The sequence below is a fragment of the Panulirus ornatus genome, chromosome 19 (genome assembly GCF_036320965.1).
Source record: "Panulirus ornatus isolate Po-2019 chromosome 19, ASM3632096v1, whole genome shotgun sequence".
In the NCBI taxonomy this organism is placed as follows: domain Eukaryota; kingdom Metazoa; phylum Arthropoda; class Malacostraca; order Decapoda; family Palinuridae; genus Panulirus; species Panulirus ornatus.
In genome coordinates this window covers 58,842,935-58,864,119 of record NC_092242.1, presented here as the reverse complement: position 1 = coordinate 58,864,119, position 21,185 = coordinate 58,842,935, and the positions used below count along the sequence as shown (strand labels likewise).

The window sequence follows — 21,185 nt, the reverse complement described above, 5'->3', positions numbered from 1 at the left end:
GCAGCAGGAGATAACTCATGGTGTTCAAGCTAATTTGTGTGTAGCAATGCCCGCCATAGCAGGGAAGGATCCTGACTTGTGTTAGGATGGCCTGTGTGCCCAGAGACCAACTCGTCGAAGACTCGTAGACACTTGGAAGGATCTGGCCGAGGAACAAAAGGATATATAACCAGATTCTTCGGGATCGTCTTCCACACCATACTAACAGAGCTGCCGGGGATGACAGGCGTGGTAGGATACAGGAGGCAGGGCCTGTATACCCTGTCTCCCATCATACTACGTCACATGTGCTTGAGAAAGAGACTGGTCTGACGGTGGACTCCGGGAGTCCGCAACAAGAGATCAGATACAGTTCATCCAGAGCTTGGTGACACTAAGTGCCCCAGCGTCATGTTGCTAAGCCAGCTATGTCGTCCTGCCATTGTTATCCCCTGTTAGCCTGATACTTAGAAGCGTGTGTTTACTGCCGAGAAGGTTCGACAGAAAGACTGACTGCCTTTGTGATGATCAGACAAATAGAGCAACCAAACCTTACGGCAGACAAAGTGAATGATCGAATAACACAAATCCTTTTGGATAGGTTCTATCCAGAGGATGAGGGTGGACGCTGGTGACGAAGGAGCCAACGTTGGGTGAACGTTCCCTCATCAGGTGCCGGTGTGGTGTTACGAGCTGGGTGACAGTCTCCCTCCCCGACCCAGTGGGACAGACACGCGGATTATGGCTGCGTCCCGGGACCCCATTATGCCTCAATCACGTCCCTCGAACACCCCCAGCCACTGAACCAGCCAAGATGGGAAAGAGGCGATGTCTGTTGTAGTTGGATACACTTCCAGTCATGATAGTCTCAGTCGACGAAGCTCGGGTTCTCGGGGTCTCTGTCGACATGGTCGTCAAATGTCACTCCTGTGTCCGAGGCTGCTGTCTCTACTCTTTGCCACACACACACACACACACACACACACACACACACACACACACACACACACACACACACAAGCACACAGTCTCTCCATCTTGTACAAAACGCTCGACATCGAACTCAGACTCACACGACTCGTTCTCCGTAACTCTATATTTTTTGCCTGCGACGAGCGTTACGTACTAATCCTGCTTTCTGGCCAAATATCGTCGTAAATACTAGCCAGAGGGTAAGCATTCTCTCTCTCTCTCTCTCTCTCTCTCTCTCTCTCTCTCTCTCTCTCTCTCTCTCTCTCTCTCTCTCTCTCTCTCTCTCTCCACTATCAAGCACGCCTGCCGAGGGTCTGGTTGCACAGCCGGGAATGAAGGAATGGACCCGAGCTGGTAATTGTTGGACAGTAAGAAACAGCTTAGGAAGACTGCGTCTCCCTCGCTACCGTGAGACGGACGAGGTCGCGAGAGAAAAAAGAAAAATGTGCGTGAGGAAACAGTTCTTCTTTTGGGGTCAATTTCCTCCACATCTCTTGTATCATGTAGAGTGTCTTCCCTCGTTGTCCTGAATGCTACCACCTCCGTGCACCTCTCCACGAGCCTCCGTGGCGGAGAGGTCAGCCTGACGATCCGCTATGATCCCCAAATGACACCAGGGGGATGAGAGAGGAGTTGGGGGGACCGTGGTGAGATGTGCGGGTGAAGAGTGTGCTTTGCGACGGGCGGCGGGGTTTGTAGCCGTGTGAAAATGGATGGTGGTTGGTGGGACAAGGGATTAAGATGGGAGTGAAAGAGAAAGGAGAGGTGTGCGGATTGTACCTGCAGGGAAGGAGTGCAAGTGATTAGGAAGAGTACAAAAGAAAGCAGCAGGAGGTTGAGAATAAGGTACAGGAACTTTTAAGATTAAAGGCGATTAAGAGATGGGGTGAGAGAATAGAAAGATGTTTTAGAATAAGATTATACTTTTGGAGATGAATCGTGTGAGGAGAATAGAACAGATGTGAGCGACCATGACGGCCACAGATAGGGAGTTGGTTACAGGCAAAGAAGATGTGATTAAAAGGGGGTCTGAGCATTTTGAAAAACTGTTTAATGCATTCGATGTTTGGGTTTTGGTAGTGGTGTGATGTAGGTATATGTGATGCCACTTGTGGGCCATGGATGACAAAGTACGGAAGAGGGTGGGTGTATTCGAAATGAAATGTTGTGAGACAATATGTGGTGTGAGAAGGGTTAGTCGATTAAGAAATGCTAGGGTAAGAGAGAAGTGTGGTAGTGAGAGAAGTATTTATGAGAGAGCTGAAGACGGTGTGCTGAAATGATTTGGAAATTTGGATAGGATGAATGAGAACAGGATGACTAAGAGGGTGTATATATATATATCGAATGTGGATGGAACAAGGAAAATGGGAGAACCGAATCGGAATCGAAAGGATGGAGTGAAAGATGCTTTGAGTGTTCGAGGCCTGCACTAAGGAGGTTGTGAAGCGTGCACGGACTCAAGCGAATTTGAGCGGTGGTATACAGGGGGCAACGTGCTGTCAGTGGCCTGAACGAAGCCATATGAAGCGGCCAGGGGAAACCAGGCTCTCCGGTATTGGCGTATCATTCACGACAGAGAGTGGTAACTCTTCGTCTATTCCTGGCGCTACCTCTTTAACGCAGGAAACGATATATATATATATATATATATATATATATATATATATATATATATATATATATATATATATATATATATATATATATATATAAAATATTGTGTGGAAGGTTGATCCACAGTATAAGGGTTACGCAGTGTATACGAGTTTAAGCATCAAGAAGGGCATATCACGCTCTTCGCTTAACAAATAATCAAATAATAGTAATAATATGAACTATAACAATTATAAACATTGCTGATTCCCTTCCCGCCTACTGTCGACCAGGCAGCAGCCATCTTGTTAAGTCTCCCTTACCCTTCCTCTTAACCACCGTTCACACACGTTTTCTGTGAAATCTCCAGCAATCTTAAGAGTTCATCTGAAGAATGGACTGTCGCTGAAGAGATGGTGTAAGGTGAAGTTTATGGTGGAGTGAGGGAGAAGTTAATTTGAGGATGAGTAAAGTGAAACATGAGATGAAGGAGGGGGCCGTGTAAACTAAGAGACAGTTGATGTGAGGTTGCAGGAAGGGTGAGGTGAGGAAGCGGCTGGGCGCATAGTCAGGTGTGAAATAACAAACTGATGAGATAAAGGAAGGCTAAAGTGAGTGAGTGGTGAAGGGGAGGAATGATGTGATGGACATGGTTATTACTAGCAGGACGTCACATCAGGTTGTGGTTTAAAGTTGGCAAGGAACTAGTTTTCGTGGCGGCTCAACATGGGTACCCAGGCAGCAGGGAGTGCAGAGGCAGAGGCTCAAGTGAAATTGAAGGTGGTGTTCATTGTAAACATATCCCGCAGATACTTTCAGGTTATTCCAAATTGGAAAGAGAGACGATGTGAGTGGACGGGTGTAATATCCGTCAGTGTTAGGTGAGTCTTGGTAGAGCAGACAGGTAGACATCTGGGAGCTGGGGGGATTGTTGTAAACAAACTAAACAGTTTTCATTTCTGGTGTTTGGTTTGTGGCTTGAGTTTTGGTCGGGTTCTTGGTGGGGCATAACTCAGAGAGGGGCGCGGAAGCACGTTAAACAACAAAATGCTCTATTGATCAAGGTACATAAGGTAATATAGCTCAGGGGGCAATGAGTTGAGTTACTAGAGATGGATTATAATGGGAAAAGAGAGGTCAGTTGTGTGTAGGTTGAGAAATAACATTCACCATTTGATACTGAAACCTCGATTTAAGTGATGGTAGGCGTCAGAGTTGTAGCAGGAGCAAGTGGGAATAGTGCATGGCTTCCGAATCTACATGAAGTTCCTGTAAGAGGTGTGTGTGGCCCGTATCGTGGCTCCTGGAGTGTGTGGCGGCTGCAGGTTTGGGTTGCGGGTGTGGCCCGTAGGTCCCTCGTTGTTACAGCTGTTGCTCATGACGGGCGGAGGCGATGTCTCGCACGACTCTTGCCGAAGGTGGACGTCGGAGTTGAGGCACCATGATGAAACCTGCCAGGAAGATGAAACGTCTGGAGTCACGTTGGGACTTCTACTGGCACCCATAGGACGGCTTGAGTCTGGTGGTGTCACCGCCAAAATTTCAGGTACTGGAGCGGTACACTTATTGTCTAGCGCTCGTCAGGTCTGGGAGACGTTCGAAGCCGAATGTCGCAAGCTCGGACCTCTCTACAAGCTGTTAGTCTGAGGTTGAGTCCGTAAGAGCGGCACCTGTCAGAAATAGAAATAGTCAGTTCATGTATGATTACAGCGGTAGCATCTGTCCTGCCACTGCTGAACATCGAGTATGGATGTCATAGGTGCTGCCGTAGGCTGGGCCACCAAATTCATTTCTCTAGGGATTATTAGGTTAAGTTAGGTCACCCACTGTAACCTGACACCAAGTCAGGGCGTTGTCAGTAAAGTAACACTTCGTGGACCGACAGTGGGTCGCTACAGGTTTCACTAGGTTCACAGCTTTAATATATGTTTTCCACAGTGGTAGTTTGGACAAAAATACAGTTGTTACCTTCACAAGGTACTCCGGTGGTGTCAGCTCCCAGGTCTCTCGCTGCACGACTCTTACAGTTTTTATCACAGATATCTTACCGTATGGTCTGTGCAAGCCTTTTCCCATCCTCATGACTCTACAATTTCGAAGGTTTACTTTCATAAGCCATTTTTCGGACCACTGTCGCATCTAGTTTAGGGTACCCTAGCAGTGTTGGGCAACCCCTGATCCACACTTCCCTGATCTCAGCGTCGACAAACATCTTCAAGGGTGAATCCTCCTTCTCAGGCACTGAGCTCCAGGGGATCCCCTACTTACCGTCGTCCATGCCCTTCTTCAGAAGGATTCCCTGCCATGTGTCCTTCGTTCCCAAATGTTAAGTAACTGTTGATCTACATGAGCAGTCTTCTCCTTTCTCCTGCTTGGGTACTTCATCATCGTCTGTTTTCTGTGGGGAAACAGCCATTTAACGTACCAAGTATTTAAAATTACGCGCTCTTAAAAATCTAGAAGAGCCGTCACGCAAATTCTTTTCCTACCGAAGTCCTGTAATGTCCCACAGTTGAGTACTACTCTGACTTGTCTGATTGTCTTCTCTTAGTATCTTGCAGTTCATGTTCGTTAGCGATGCTCACCAACGATTCAGGAATACTTCTCTCAACCCTTTTTGATTTTGCTGAAACATTTTTGCTCTTTTTCATGCCTTGGGAGGATATCCTTCATTTAGGAAGGTTTTTAACAACTTTGCTCACTCGTAGAGTACGAATGGTGAAACGCCAACGGGACCATGAGGCTTTACGGGTCTTGCTCCCTCATAAACCTCCTCACTTCGATATTCTCTTCAGATACCTTCCCCTTCCCTGGCTGGTAGTAATGATGTTTACTAGTCTTCGATTATAAACACACCGGAATTTCGTTTTCAGCTCCTCTCATATGTGTTCTCGTCCGTATCAGTAATTCTTCAAGAGTCCCTTAATCTAATGATGTTGGTTTTTAATTACTTTGCCAGTAAGAAACGAAACTTGTGGGTGATGATCTTTGCCAGTAAGAAACGAAACTTGTGGGTGATCTTTCAACATGTCAAATATGTTCTTTATACATTTCCTGTGTCTTCCTTGTCCTGTCATTTTTGGATCTTGTATTTGTCCAGTGGTGCTTTAATCCCGTGTGTGTAAGTGATTACTGTTTCTGTTAACTAGGGCCTCGTTTCTTAGCACTTAATTTTCTCAAGGGGTGATTCACTCGTTCTCCTTTTCGTGTGTTCCATTCATACACTACTCACTTGTACAAAACTAATTTCTTATCTTTCATGACTTTGCTTAATTTCGAATAGTGAATTGTAGTCAAAAGGTTTCTCCTAGTTTAGTAGAACTGCCCAATTATCAGTTTTATCCGAACCACTGAAGAACCTTAATGTTGCTCCCACGTAGTGCTTCCTCCTCCGTCCTTGTGGAGTGGGCAGGTGTTCCACGTAGTGCTTCCTCCTCCGTCCTTGTGGAGTGGCCAGGTGTTCCGCGTAGTGCTTCCTCCTCCTCCGTCCTTGTGGAGTGGTCAGGTGTTCCACGTAGTGCTTCCTCCTCCTTGCTTGTGGTGTGGTCAGGTGTTCCACGTAGTGCTTCCTCCTCCGTCCTTGTGGTGTGGTCAGGTGTTGGGCTGTAGTCGTGTCGATGGAGTCAAGTTCATATATATGCCAGGTACACAGTTGTTTACCTCGTTACACTGTCTCCAAAATTATTGTCTCTTGAAGTGGGGAGACTATGATGGTGTTGCATATCTGATTTAGGTATAACAGCTGTGGTGTGCTTCGTATGCACTGAATGTAATGCACTTTGTCTCCTCCATCTAACGTGCTTTTTCCCGAAGATCGATTGCGTTCTTTGTCATCCCTCACAATCCTCTCTGGGGTAAATTCCTGCAATACGTTCCCTGGAAGTTGAGGAATAAAATCTGACATCGTTACACTGTGGTTTATTAAATGTTCACGATTCTTGCATCGGTTTGGTTTAGGTTTCGTCAGGTCAGGCATTAGATCAATGTTGATCCTTTCCCCAGCGTTCGGTCCTCATTAGTCTTCTTGAAAATATAAAGTATGATTCCCGTTCCCTGTCACTGGAGATGTGAGAGCAACCACAGGTTATATGTACCCAGCCTGACGAGGCGCTTCTGTCGTGCGCCCTCTCTTCTCCACCTCTTCATTATCATTGAGCCATTTCAGTGGTTTCTTCCTCTTATATATTCCAAGAGCTCTTCTTTTCCTGCCTCCTGTTGTGGACGGAATCAAAAGCACTTTGACTGTCCAGCACAATGCAGTCATCCCACTCATTCCTCTTGCATGTGTCATGCAAGTCGAGAAGCCTCGCATCACCACTTCCCTCTGAAGCTCGTGCTGTTTCCCAGTTAGGATAGTTTCCCTCGTCAAAGATGCATCAGTTTGCTTCCTGATCAGTCTTTCCAGAGAAAACAAGCAACATTTGTCGGCATATATATATATATATATATATATATATATATATATATATATATATATATATATATATAATCATCCTTACCTAGATAAATGTGATTATGATTATCATTGAGTGCCTCTTTGACTTGTAATGCGAGTGAAAAGAAAATTTCCCTAAACCAGTTATAAGATTCTTGAGGAACCTTTTATGCTCGAGGGATTATAACTTGGGCCAACTCGAGACCGTCCTCACCGATCCTCATTAAAGTCACATCAGGTTGGGATATAATCCAGGCCAGGAAGACCTCACACTTATAAGACCATCTCCCATTAAGTCTCCCCCTGCCTTTCAACCTTCCTGATCGTGATGGTAACTGATATCAGGAGATATACCGTCCACCACTTCATTATCTGTTCCCTGTTGTTACCCACTGTTAGGGTAGTATTGGGGCTGGGGTGTGGTGTGTGTTGCGCTCTCATCTTTGACTTGCAAGTGTGTGTTTACTTTGACCAAGTATGAGTATATATGTATGTTTCCAGTCTATGTATTTCTCTATAATATCTGTATGTGTATTTACGTATGTGATCATGTTGAATATCATGTATTTACGTATGTGATCATGTTGAATATCATGTATTACGTGTGTGATCATGTTGAATATCATGTATTTACGTATGTGATCATGTTGAATATCATGTATGTACGTATGTGATCATGCTGAATATCATGTATTAACGTATGTGATCATGTTGAATATCATGTATTTACGTATGTGATCATGTTGAATATCATGTATTTACGTATGTGATCATGCTGAATATCATGTATTTACGTATGTGATCATGCTGAATATCATGTATTTATGTATGTGATCATGTTGAATATCATGCTTACATGCACCGATTGATATGAATTATATGGACACAATTTCCTTCCTTTTGCCATTTTGGTCCACACCACTCTGCCCCTGCCAGTAACCATGTCGTCCAGCCCTCCCAAGTTTAAAACAAGAATAAACTAGTTTGACCTACCAGTTTACACAACTTGCACACTGATGCTAACCAAGATTAGATACTCGGGTAACTCTTCCCGTCTTGTCTGTATACCTTTTCCCCTCCATATCAGCTTTCAGTCTTGAGTTTACGTGTCTGTGGAGATTGTCGTGGTGTAGTCACCCACCCAATTCTCCGCCCTTCCCACAACCCCTCCAGTCTTCGCATTATAGAGAGCCGGGCTCGAGTGTGCGGGCTCCGGCACCTGGGGAATGGGGTCCTTAATCACTCATTACCCGGATTAATTGCTCTAGACTTATGACTGACTTAATTACATTCGCCGCTGATTACCAGTCAATCATTGGGGGTCCACCCCCCTGTAGCCTTTAACATGACGGGTATTCCCTCCACTGTCACCCGCCCTATCGTACCTCACTCTCTCGACTACCAAGTTCCTTCAACCTGTAGTGTGCACGCCCTTCTTTCTCTGCCATACATGTGGCGGCGGTCGACTTCCTTCGCTGTACCTGCCGTACCGTTCCCGACCTGCACGTACCCTACTGTAACGTACTTCCTAGGTCATGTATGTTGTACCATGCCTTTACCAACAGTAACTCATTCATTCTGTCTGTTGTACCATACCTGCCTCAGTCTACCTGTTGTACCATACCTGCTAGTTTACTTTTGTACCATCCCTGCCATACTCTTCCTGTTGCACCACACACACACACGCACCAGCCACACTCCGCTTGTTGCACCATATCTGCCACACACACTACCTCTTGTACCATACCTACCGTACTGTACTTATTGTACCATACCTACCGTACTGTACTTATTGTACCATACCGTACCTGCCGTCCCTGTCTAACCCCAGCCCGCGCAACTACAGGTGCGTACATCGACAAGCCACACCCGCTGTCATGCAGCTGTCATCAGTGCACGGAGGACTTCCACCTGGACTCCCTGCGATACTCCCTCCGCCGCATCCACACCTACCGCGCCCTGGCCTCCCCAGCCTGGATCTCCCTCACCTCCGAGGACCCCATCCTCGCCGCCTTCAGGGTGAGTATCTCTCTCTCTCTCTCTCTCTCTCTCTCTCTCTCTCTCTCTCTCTCTCTCTCTCTCTCTCTCTCTCTCTCTCTCTCTCTCCGTTTGTGGGGCAAGATGCCCACTGTATCTGTCTGTGCTGATCTGTGGACCAAGGCACTCTTTGGCTGCTTCTGTCTGTGGGACGTGTTTTGTGGCTGTTTGTAGGGCAAGTTCTGTTGTTGTCCTTGGGGCAAGATATGGTCTGTTGTTGTCTGTGTGGGGTAAGACATGGTCTGTGGCTGTCGGTAGGGTAAGACGTGCTCTGTGAGTGTATGTAGGGTAAGACGTGCCTTGGGGTGATTGTGGTTCAAGGCAACTTTTGGCTGCTGTCTGACCAAGTGAGGCTTTTAGCGTCATCAAAAGCCTCTTATTGCGTATGGAATGTGCAGTTGACTTTCCCTTCTCTTCAGACCACATTATACGTCTGTAACACCGTCTTGCTCCATACAAACATCAGATCACAAAATTCCTTTTAATCAGTTGATTGCTGTATGTGTTCCTATAGCCAGACGTCAGCACACGCCAGATACCTACAGTATTGTTGTGAGAACTGAGTCACTTCTCTACACTTTTCCCAACTCCTAAAATGTGTCTCGATAGTTACCATGTACTTAGGTCTTTCCCCATCAGTCTTCAAATGTAGATTTATCGGGGAATATACCTCAGGTGATGTCTAAAGAATTCCTAAACACTTGTAGAAAATAGAGTTCAGTGGACACTTGAGAGAATGCATCACATGCATTAACAAGCCAGTCAGCCATTGACCCATACTATGGGTTCAAACACCCGATGAGGGTACATGTAGTAAGAACTCATTGCATTCCCTGATGGTATAGTGCACACTTCCCTCTAGAGGTAGATGTTTGAACACCTTTATCGTATCTGTGATTGGATTCCCATTAGAATTGGTTTTCTGCAGTAATTAGCTTCGGCAGACCTGTTTGGCATATGTTAGGAGTGTTAAAGGGAATACACCAGGATTTAATGTAAGCACAACTTTACCAGTGAAAACTTTCTTCATATTCCTTGCTAAATATTCCATTTTACATTTAGAATGATCAACTTAAGAACACATGTTTAGCATCTGTAGGATATGCTAAAAGTACTCCTTCTGTGGTTCATACGAGCCTTTCTATAACCCTCGTTTTGACAAAACTGACGCTTGCCGCCTTGAGCAGCACAGCTGTGCAAATAATGTTAATATTTCACGAGTTGAAGCGAGATCTCTTGCTCGACTTCTGCTCACTTGTCCTGGTCACCACTTTTGTCTCCTTAGTTTGTGCCTGTAGCTCTTAAGAACTGCCCCTCTCATCGCCTCCCCAGTTAACGTGTACGGAACCCCTTGTGTTGCAGCTGTCGTGGGAGCTGGAGCGGCTGGCCAGGGTGGAGAACGAGTTCAAGGACACTTACCTAGAGCTGAGCGACCAGTGCAAGAAATACACCTGCGAGCTACTCCATCAGTGCCGCTCCACGCGCGAGGTGAGAAACTGGGAGAGGGCGGGGAAGATATATATATATATATATATATATATATATATATATATATATATATATATCTTTTTCTTTCATACTATTCGCCATTTCCCGCATTAGCGAGGTTGCGTTAAGAACAAAGGACTGGACCTTTGAGGGAATATCCTCAAATGGCCCCCCTCTCTGTCCCTTCTTTTGGAAAATTAAAAAAAACGAGAGGGGAGGATTTCCAGCCCCCCGCTCCCTTCCCTTTTAGTCGCCTTCTACGACACGCAGGGAATACGTGGGAAATATTCTTTCTCCCCTATCCCCAGGGATAATATATATATATATATATATATATATATATATATATATATATATATATATATATATATATATATATTCCTATGAGTCCACGAGGAAAATGAAACACGATAAGTTCCCAAGTGCACTTTCGTGTAATAATCACATCATCATGGGAGACACGAGAGAAATAAAAGTTAGTTGATATACATAGAAGAGACGAAGCTAGGACGCCATTTGGTAAACATGTTTTGGACAATAACATGTTTACCAAATGGCGTCCTAGCTTCGTTTCTTCGATATATATCAACTGACTTTTATTTCTCTCTTGTGTTTCCCCTGATGATGTGATTATTACACGAAAGTGCACTTGGGAACTTACCGTGTTTCAAAATCCCCATGGACTCTAGGAATATCTTGATCACGCGCAAAATTGTGATCCTTTCCAATATATATATATATATATATATATATATATATATATATATATATATATATATATTTTATCCCTGGGGATGAGGGATTAAGAATACTTCCCACGTATTCTCTGCGTGTCGTAGAGCATGTTTCTGTATGTCTTTATATACCCAGGGATGTTTTGATATTGTTCAGAATAACCGTACAACAGGTATGAAGGTCAGTCCTTATAATTGGTGGCCGGTGTGAGAGGCTTTGTGGCCACTCATGGCCAGGGTTCATCAACAAACATCGCAGGATTCACACCGCGAGAGTTTGGTCTCATGAGACAAGCCTCCCTCTCCCCAACCCCACTCCACAGTACGGGGAAGCTCCCTCACCACACTGGAGGTGTGCCTGACTCACTTCATGTTCTCGCTCATTATTGTGGTAGCGTTGGCTCCCCCCTCGACTGTATACGACCCAGGCTTCTCACTCGCCTTGACCTTTGACCTTGTTTCTTCCCCCCCCCCCCCCACCCCTACACACAGAAACAGCTTGACCCGTGTGAGGTCAGCTGACGCCTCGCGGGGCCTATTGTTTCATTCACCCTTTCATCGCCCAGTCGTGTGACCGCGCTGCCGTAACCCGCTGAGCACGACGGTACGTGCCCTTGAGCATGGCAGTACGACCCTCGAGTATAACATGGCTTTGTTCTTTGACCGTATCGTCGTTGTCCTTAAGCATCGTACTGCCGTCGTGCTCATGGGGTCGAGCATCGATGGTCATGGGGTTGATTATATGGGCCTGTTGAACCTAGGCTGAAAACGACTCCCAAAGAATGCCTGCAGAAGCGGCTGTGTACATCAGACAGTTTCTGTGGCTAATATTTACTACCTGTTGTGGAGCACATGAAGACTAACAGAGACGGGAAGAGCCGTGAGGTCTCTGCCCACCCTTACATCAACTTGGCCACCAGCTCATGGTCAAGACAGCTCAGTACACCAGAGGTGTGAAGTGAGACCCATCTCTCAGTATCCTAAGTTGTGGAGATTAATGGCTCGTATATCATCACCTCGCCCGTCGTGCGCAACACCACATCCATTGCGGAACATTCGTTATCGTAAAGGGATTTGCCACTGTAGACACTCGATGTGTTGAGTGTAACAGTGTTGTCACATTGATTATAATTCCTGATAGATCATCACTTAGGATTAACTATTCAGTTGTGTCAGTTTGGAGGCAAACTTATCCAATCATCCTATACCTCTGGAGAAAGGGCCAAGTTTGTGATGTTAGATCGCGTTATCTTGTGTGAGGGTACGACTGAACCGGGGTTTTCGTTCTTCATATCGATGTATTTTTTGTTATATATGTTATTATTTGGAGTGAAATTTGTATTATCTTATAAGGGTCGAGGTTAGTATTCGTATGTTTTTTCTGATTACCTACTTCACGAGTTTGTGCAATGCGGGAAGAGAGTTCTTTGCTCGTGGGGCCCCATCATCTCTTGAAGTTTCCATTACCTTACAGTTTTATAACTTCTTTGTCCGTATTCATTATCTCCTAGCTCAGTTTATTCCATTCTTACGCCACTCTTATACCATAGAAGTACTGCTTTACGTCATTCCCTACAGATTTCCTGTGATAACCTGATGTGCCCTGTGGTTGCTCCGTCCCTGCGTCTTTCAAAGAACTGATGTCTCTCTACATTATGAAGCTCATTCAAAAACGTAAAGGTTGTGATCAGGTCACCCCTCACTCTTCTCCCTTCCATAGTGGGCAAATCAAGGTCTCTAAGCCATTCCCTCTAACTCGCCTCTCTTAATTCTTTGTTGCGCGCCTCTGGACCTTCTCTGTATGTTCTTTGTCCTTCTGTAAATACGGTGACTCACATGATCACTGTTTCCAGTTGGTGTGTCATATACGATATTCTCAATATCCTCACCACTGTGTGTGTGATGATAGACCTGGTGATGCTGGTGCATCCGCTCCCCTGATCGTAATGTTCTCAGTGACATATTGGTATTGGAAACTTCCCTGTACTTATTGCCATAAAAATTCAGATTCCCTCGGTCAGTCTGTTACTGAAATCCCCCATTATTGATATGTAATGTGTCTGAAAAGTATATCTTTTATTCTATGTACTATCCTGTTTGCTCCTTCATTGTTTTCTTTGCATAATTACTCTGATTCATTGACACTCTTTTGATTCATTTACACTCTTTAGAGGATTATATATACGGTTAACACCAGAATGTTCTCCTTTTTTTTTACAGTTACTCTTCCCATTATATATTATGTAGATGGACTGTCTACTAGTATTTTCCCCTTAGAGCTGTGTTGTATTAGGAAGAGCAATCCTCCTCTGCCTTCGTCCCTTCTTTCCGTCCTTGCTATCATGTATCCCTGTGGAGGAACACGCTAGATCTAATCTCCTTGGTAAGTTTTGCCGTCACATCTTCAACGTGATTAGGTGCAGTTTCCCTAATTCATTTTCTAATTCAGCTCATTAACATTATTAACTACAGCCAATACATTACTTCAGTCTGACATGATCATCATTTAACTTTCTCCTCTCTTTGTGGTAGCGGCTGGGACGATACATTCCTCGTCTCTTTGTGGTGGTGGCGGTGCTGCTCCGTCTCCTTGCCTCATTTGGTGTCTCCCGTCTATTTGCCTTTGGACTGTATTCTCTGCTTTTCTCCCCCTTTTCTGTGATCCATCACGTACGATGAGTGTCCTGAATTGTACTTTGTATGCACGTTTCTTAACCTTCCAAAGCACCCCCCCCCCGGGAAAGTGATTCCAGATCGAATGTAACCATAACTGATTGACTCTTGTCAATCTTATTCACAGAAACTACGTCCTGGGGGAAAAAAAAAAAAGGACTAAAGTATTGAAAGTTTTATAACATCAGCGTTTTCATGTCCTGTCACTCTCGTACCGGAGGACACGTCGTCTCACTAAGTGTTAACCTCTCGCTTGAGGAAACTGGGCGAGACCTCAAGTACTACTAGGTGTTGGCTAAGCTGGCCTTACCAAGCTGGTGCATCGTAATGATATACGATCTTAAGCGTTTGACTGTGGCTTATTACATGTTGGTGTCCGCTGTGGTTAGTTAGTGTACAGGCTGCAGGTGACGAAGAGGGCGAGGAAGAACTGAACAAAAGAGAAGAGCAGACTAATAGAAGGGAAGAAGAGAGTTAATGTAAATAATCAAGGAATGAAAGAGAGAGATAAGAGAAAACGAAAGAGAAAGGGAGGGGGGAGGGGGAAGAAGAGAGAAAAAATTAGATGAAAATGAAATAACGAGAAGATAGTAAACATATGGAATGGAATAAGAAGAAAAAAAAATAGTATAAACGAAATTTAGGAAGTCGTCTTCCCTGCGAGTATGTATGTTATGGTGTAGCCGTTCCTTCGTCCGTCTACTGACTCCAGTCATGGTTTATGCGTTACCTTGGAGACTTGAGTCTTTGGAAGGTCGCACACGCACGGCCATATCACCGACAAGTCACTGTTGTGGATTTTCTTGAGCACAAAAGTATGGGCTTTAGGTATATTGTCCATGACCTTTGACCTGACTTTTAATGGTCAAGTCACGAGGCCACTGCCGTCATACCCAAGCAAGTGGTCGTCCCGTTATCCTCTCGAGTCGTCCAGTCGTCATCAAGTGTCGTATCGTCACCCTCAGAGCGTTGAATGGTAATTGCGATTGGAGAGAGAGAGAGAGAGAGAGAGAGAGAGAGAGAGAGAGAGAGAGAGAGAGAGAGAGAGAGAGAGAGAGAGAGAGACGCTTAGGCAGACGCGTCGGAAACGAACACGATTTCACCTTTACAGCCCACGTGACTTGCATGTCACTTGGCTCAGCTGCTCGCCATTCCTGAGGGAGACGGGATGACGGAGAAATGTCAGATATGATAGATCATACACAAATGAATATTACATTTTGCATTGTACTGAGTAGTACTCGATCCTCTGCTGGTTATTATGTGAAGGAATTCTGCTACAAGTGAACAACGTAAGGCCTCAAGGGAAGTACCTTCGTAATTAGTATTAAAATGATCTGTTTCTCACGCCTCTTTTCCTCTTGCAGGCTGTGCACTGTGTCATTAAACTATCCTCCACTGGGGGAGACATTGCAAAGACTAAACTGATAAGACATTTTGTAGTCATCCATCTGGAAGACATGTTAGTAAGTAACATGTCACCGACGTATTATATCACTCTGGTGTGTAATTGGTCTCACTATTTCAAAAACTGTTGACCACGGTATCCTGTGTATGAAGATATTCACGTGTTTTTCTTCGGTGAGTTGGAGAAGCGTATGTGAGGTACCGAGGCCTGACCATTCGGGAGGGCGAAAGGCATGTGTTGGATAGAAAATAATAGATCGTTGTGGTGTAAGGTTAGCGACGGGCTGTTGTTGGGTTGAACCAGGGGATATCAAGTGGTCAAGGTAACTCGTACAGTAGTCTCTGGGGCTAATAAAGTATGGATGGCTATCTCTGATTTTTGTTACATTACACAGGAACGGGAAATGATTGAATGTGTGTGCAAGTGGGGGGCCTGGCCACCTTCCCTTTACTTCTCAGCATCAGAGATTTCCCATCACTCACCATCAGTCTTTCTCATCGCCATCTGTCCTCATACAGCTGCACCAGATGTGTTAACCACCTGGGGCACCTGCATCACTTGTTTGGGGGGAAGGAGCGGGAGGGAGTTTAGCCCAGACAACACAAAGCAGGCAGTAATTGCACACAGCACGACCCCTGTGGTGAGTTGGTTATCAAAGACCACACACCAGTGAGGCGTCGCTTCTTGCCGGGTCGTGATGGCTCCAACCTGCCTCCTGCTTCCTCCTCTTCCTCCAACACACAGGCTCTCGTCCTCCAACAGTTGGACAGGTAATTAAGGCGCGGGGACGCTCGACAACCAGAAAATTGCCTTCCAGTTCTGTTGGCAGTATTCCAGCTTTCCTAGTGTCGGACTTGACGATATCATAAACCCCAGCATATCCGCTTCAGTGTAACAAAAGTCTCTGTACACAAATCGTGGTGCAAAACCAACGAACATTTTGTCTGCAAGAGGAGAAAACGCACTGTTGTCTGGAGCAGACGAACCTGCAAACGTATTCGACACACATATCTTGTAGGAGGCTGGGAGAATCATACTCATGAGAAATGACAAACAATATTGAATTTCTCCTCCTTTATAAAGATTGACTGGGTGTCTTACTAAAGGTATATGGGAATTGGAACTAGCATAACCTGTAATGATTCGGCTTGATGTATTGCAGATTTTATTATTATTATTATTATTATTATTATTGTTATTATTATTATTCATCCATGAGCTAAGTTGGTGAAGATAGTTGCAGAATATGACGGTCATGGGAAGCTTTAGACACATCAAGATGTTCGTATCTTCCTTGAATAAGATTTCAAAGAGTAACGCACCACGAAGCTGAGTAGTCAGAGACACTAGCATTTCTGACCCAACGACCATTGATTCATGACTTTTGTCCTATATATCTGTCATATGATACACCCGCTGTTATGATAAGACACCGAGAACCAAGGCGACCTTCCCTTTTAACTTACAGATTCTAAACCAAAACGTGTGAAAGATCCGAGACCCAAACGCATGTAAGATATCCTAGGAACTGCAAGGGACTTCCTAAGTTATTCTGATTCTGGTGCCTGCAGAGATTTCTCTTAAGTAGTACCTGGAGGGATCTCTCTTAAGATACACTAAGAAGGCTTTCATGTGTAAAAATCCTTTGCCAATAAGAGGACTCACCTGCTCTCACTTTGCCACAGGTGATCGCCGTCCTGAACCGCCGTAGCGAGGAGGACTCCGACGATGATGACGATGAGGACGACCCGCAGCAACTCAAGTTATCGCGACTCAAGCTTGCCCTGAAGTACGACCAGAAGCAGGTAAATATAGCCTTTTGATTATGACTCCAGTATAGTAGGATTAACCAATTAGTAAGACTGATATAGGTTAAGAACGTTCTTCAGTACAACCAGAGATAGATGTAGCTTAAGCACGGCGAGAAATGGATCGAGATAGTCCTCCAGAAATATACGTAGACTCAATGAGACAAGCGAAAAGTCAAGTTAATCCCAAATACAGTCAGATACGTAACCCTTAAGTACGACTAGATGTAAGTAGATCCTTACGTAAATACAGCCAGAGAAAGGTTGCTACACCCTTTGAAGACAATTGGAGGAAGTATGTAGGGGTTAGTTCCCAGGTACAACTAAGTACTATTTCTTCTATCCTACCTTCTTGTGGCACTTAATGCAGGGGAAAATTGCTCTCACAGCAGCACCATGAGCTAGCACAGCACAGGCTGTAAAGTTTCACTCCGACCCAAATATCTCTCTTATCTTTACGCCTCACCCACACATGGCCTGCTAGATTTCAGTTCCACAACATCAAGTCTCTCGTTCTCACACAAAACACTTAACAACGCATATATCACGCGACTCGTTCTTCGCCAGCTTATATTTTCTTGCGCCTCGCGATAACCTTGGCGTTATGTCAAAATCTTGTAGTAAGCCCTCATAATTAAGTACTCTTTCTCAACTCACCGTCTCCCTCCCTTGTCAGTTCGTGGCCCACCCAAACTGCCAGCAGCTCTTGACTTCGGTGTGGCACGAAGGGCTGCCCATCTGGCGGCGGCGCAATGCCCTGGTCAAGATCCTCCTGTGCCTCTCCATCATCATCTGTATGCCCATCATCGCCATCATCTACCTCATCTTTCCCAGGACGCGCCTCGGCAGGGTCATCCGCTCCCCATTCATGAAATTCATATACCACAGGTGAGTTGATGGAGGGAGGGAGGGCTGGGATGTGATGGAGGAAAGATTGCCTTGCTGATATGTGATGGAGGGAAGGTTACCTTGCTGGCATGTGATGGAGGATAGGCTTTCTTAATGATATCTGTCGGAGGAAAGGTTACCTTGCTGGTATGTGATTGATTGAGGGAAGATTATATTGCTGGTTTTTCATAAAGGGAAGGTCACGTATATGTTATATGAAGGAGGGAAGGTCTTATTGCTGGTATGTGATGGAGGAAAGTTATATTGCCGGTATATGAAGGAGGGAAGGATATATTGCCGTTATCTGATGGAAGGTTATATTGTTGGTATGAGAAGAGGGAAGGTCATATTGGTGGTATGTGATGGAGGAAAGATTACCTTGCTGTTATGTGATGTAGGGAAGGCTACCTTACTGATATGTAATGATGGGAAGGCTATATTGCTGATATGTGTTGGAGGGAAGGTTATATTGTTTGTATGTATTGGATGGAAAGTTATAGTGCTGGTATGTCATGGAGGGAAGATTAGCTTCTTGGTATGGTATGGAGGTAAGGTTATATTGCTAAGATATGACAGAGGGAAAGTTATCCTGAGGGTAATTGATAGACGAAAGATTATACTGCTGAAATGTGATGAAGGGAAAAGTTATCCTGTTGGTATCTGATGAAGGGAAGGTTATTTTGTAAGTAATTGTTGGAGTAAAGCTTGACTGTACATGATGAAGGGAAGGTTATCCTATTGCTGTGTGATTTATTCCTGGTTGATCTAGTTTTGCTTTTTTCATTGTTAAGTAGTGGTTACCTGTTTGTCAGCCTTACAGTCTCCTAGTCGATCTTAGTTGTTAAGTTGTGGTTACCTGTTTGTCAGCCTTAAAGTCTCCTAGTTGATCTTAGTATAATTGCTGATCACGTATAGTTTATCTAGATCAATTAAAACCAACTTATTGTTGACCTTTGCCTACTCAAGTTACGTTTGCTTTTCATCGCATTACAGCATTACTAAATTTACCTACATAGATATGAAGAAACAAAGTATGGGAACCACAAATCTGAACAATAATTCTGTACTCTGATGGTTATTTCTCCTAGATTTTAGAAATTTTATTATTATTTTAAAATAAACAGTTTAGATTGTACATAGAGCTAGAATATAGTGTGTCCAACTATGACAATGATTTTTCTTGCTTTATCTTATGAAATTAAATTTGTTCTCCTCTGTAGCGCCTCTTTTGGGCTGTTCCTGGTGCTACTGGTGTTAGCCTCCACCAGGACGGAGGGCAGTGAGAGGCACCGAAGAAACCTCCGAGGCCCTGCCCCAACCTTCGTCGAGTGGCTTATCTTCTTCTGGGTTACTGGCATGGTTAGTGGTCCCAGGGGCATGCTGGCTGGTTTTAGGACTATAATGGTCACAATCAATTTCTGGGGGACTGTGATGAGTGGTTGTAGGGGTATGATGTAGGATTATATGGTCATAGTGAGTAGCTAAGGTATGGTGTGTGGTCTAAGTGTATGGTGATCCCATTGTGAACAGTGAGTACTTCATGTGTAGTGAGCAGTCAAGTGCACGATGGGCATTTCCAGACAAGTGATAAGTGCTTGTAATGGCATCGTTGTTGGTTCCAAGGGCCTGAGAAATGATTAATGGGTATGATAGGAAGTCTAAGGGGTGTGATGGGGAGTGGGCAGAAGGTATGGTAGCATGTACCAGGAACATAATAGAAGTGGTTAAGCATTTGTAGGTGTTGGGTAGCAATTGGATTCAGGAATATGGATTGAGGATGGTTTCAGGAATATGATGATTATCCCTAGGGGCATGATAAGTATGCTTCAGGAGCATGATAAAGAACCTCATAAGGACATCATCATGATGAGCAAGTCATGATGCATATGGTCATTAGTAGTCCCAGGGGCATGACGAGTAAGTGAGTGGTATCAGGATGCAGGGACTTGTCCAAGCACATTTTACATAATTCCATGACTTGTTGAGTAGTTCTGGGATCATTGAGAGTAGTCTTTGGGCTCATGATCAGTGTTCATGGGGATATGGTAAATGGTCCTTTAGGCACGGTGACAGCTCCCAGTGGACATTAGCCTAGTAGTGGTGTGAAGAGTTGCTCCAGGGTCCTAAATTATGAGGTTTCACTGTCATGAAAAATGGTCCTCGGGGCTTTATGGTGGACACTAGACAATTAGCAAGTGTTCCTGGTGTGTTGTTCCAGAGTCATGGTAACTGGTTAGTCTAGGGGCCTGGAAAAAGATCCCGGACCTTCATAAGTGGTTCTGGACAGATTGAATGGTGAGTGTTCCCATAGAGTCTGATAAATGGTCCTAGAAGCATGATAGATATTCCCAAAGCCACTGTAACTGGTCCCAGGGAGAGTGTGGCCAGAGACACATTGATCCAAGGGCCAAGGTAAGTGGCATCACAAAGAAAGCCTCAGTATCTTAATGTAATGAAAGAAAGGGGGTTACCTTTTCTCCCCTTTTAAAGATGTATAGCATCTGGGATGGAAGAGGAAAGAGTGAAATTAAGAGACCTGAAGACAGTACCAAGTAAAGGGATTTCAGAAAGGCCTGAAGGCATATGGCAAGGGATGCAAAAAAGCAAGGTGAAAGAGAAGTTGACAGCTTTGGCTTGGAAGGCCTTCTTCAAAATGAGTGAGTAGTGTGAGTGGTGGTAGGGAGGCAGTTGGTGAATGTGTGGTATTTATTAATAGGTAGACGGTGTCAGCATATGCATTACACATGACAGCTAGAGGCTGAGTGTGAAAGAATGTGGCCTTTGTTGTCTTTTCCTAGTCCTACCTCACGCGCACACGGGGGGAGGGGGATGCTATTTCACATGTGGTGGGGTGGCGGCGGGAATGGATGAAGGCAGCATGCATGAATAAGTACATGTGTATATAAATATATGTCTGTGTATGTATATGTATGTATACGTTGAAATGTATAGGTATGTATATGTGCATGTGTGAGCGTTTATGTATATACATGTGTATGAGGACGGGTTGGGCCATTCTTTCGTCTGTTTCCTTGCACTACCTCGCCAACGCGGGAGACAGCGATAAAGTATAATGAAATAAATAAGACTGTGTCAACAGTGCATGTGAAGGTTGCCTTCCTAATAGAAATAAACTACTTTTATTAAACCTTCTAACCATATCTAAG

At 44.6% G+C, this 21,185-nt stretch overlaps 1 protein-coding gene across 1 annotated transcript in view; it reads left to right on the top strand.

The window, feature by feature from the left end:
• LOC139755706 (transient-receptor-potential-like protein) overlaps positions 1-21,185 on the top strand; it is a 212,949-nt gene that overhangs the window by 114,758 nt on the left and 77,006 nt on the right. Inside the window, exons 5-9 of the mRNA XM_071674351.1 lie at positions 8,829-9,001; positions 10,382-10,507; positions 17,008-17,127; positions 17,807-18,018; positions 19,239-19,377. Coding sequence (XP_071530452.1) covers positions 8,829-9,001; positions 10,382-10,507; positions 17,008-17,127; positions 17,807-18,018; positions 19,239-19,377 — 770 coding nt within the window. The remainder of the gene's footprint in view (positions 1-8,828; positions 9,002-10,381; positions 10,508-17,007; positions 17,128-17,806; positions 18,019-19,238; positions 19,378-21,185) is intronic.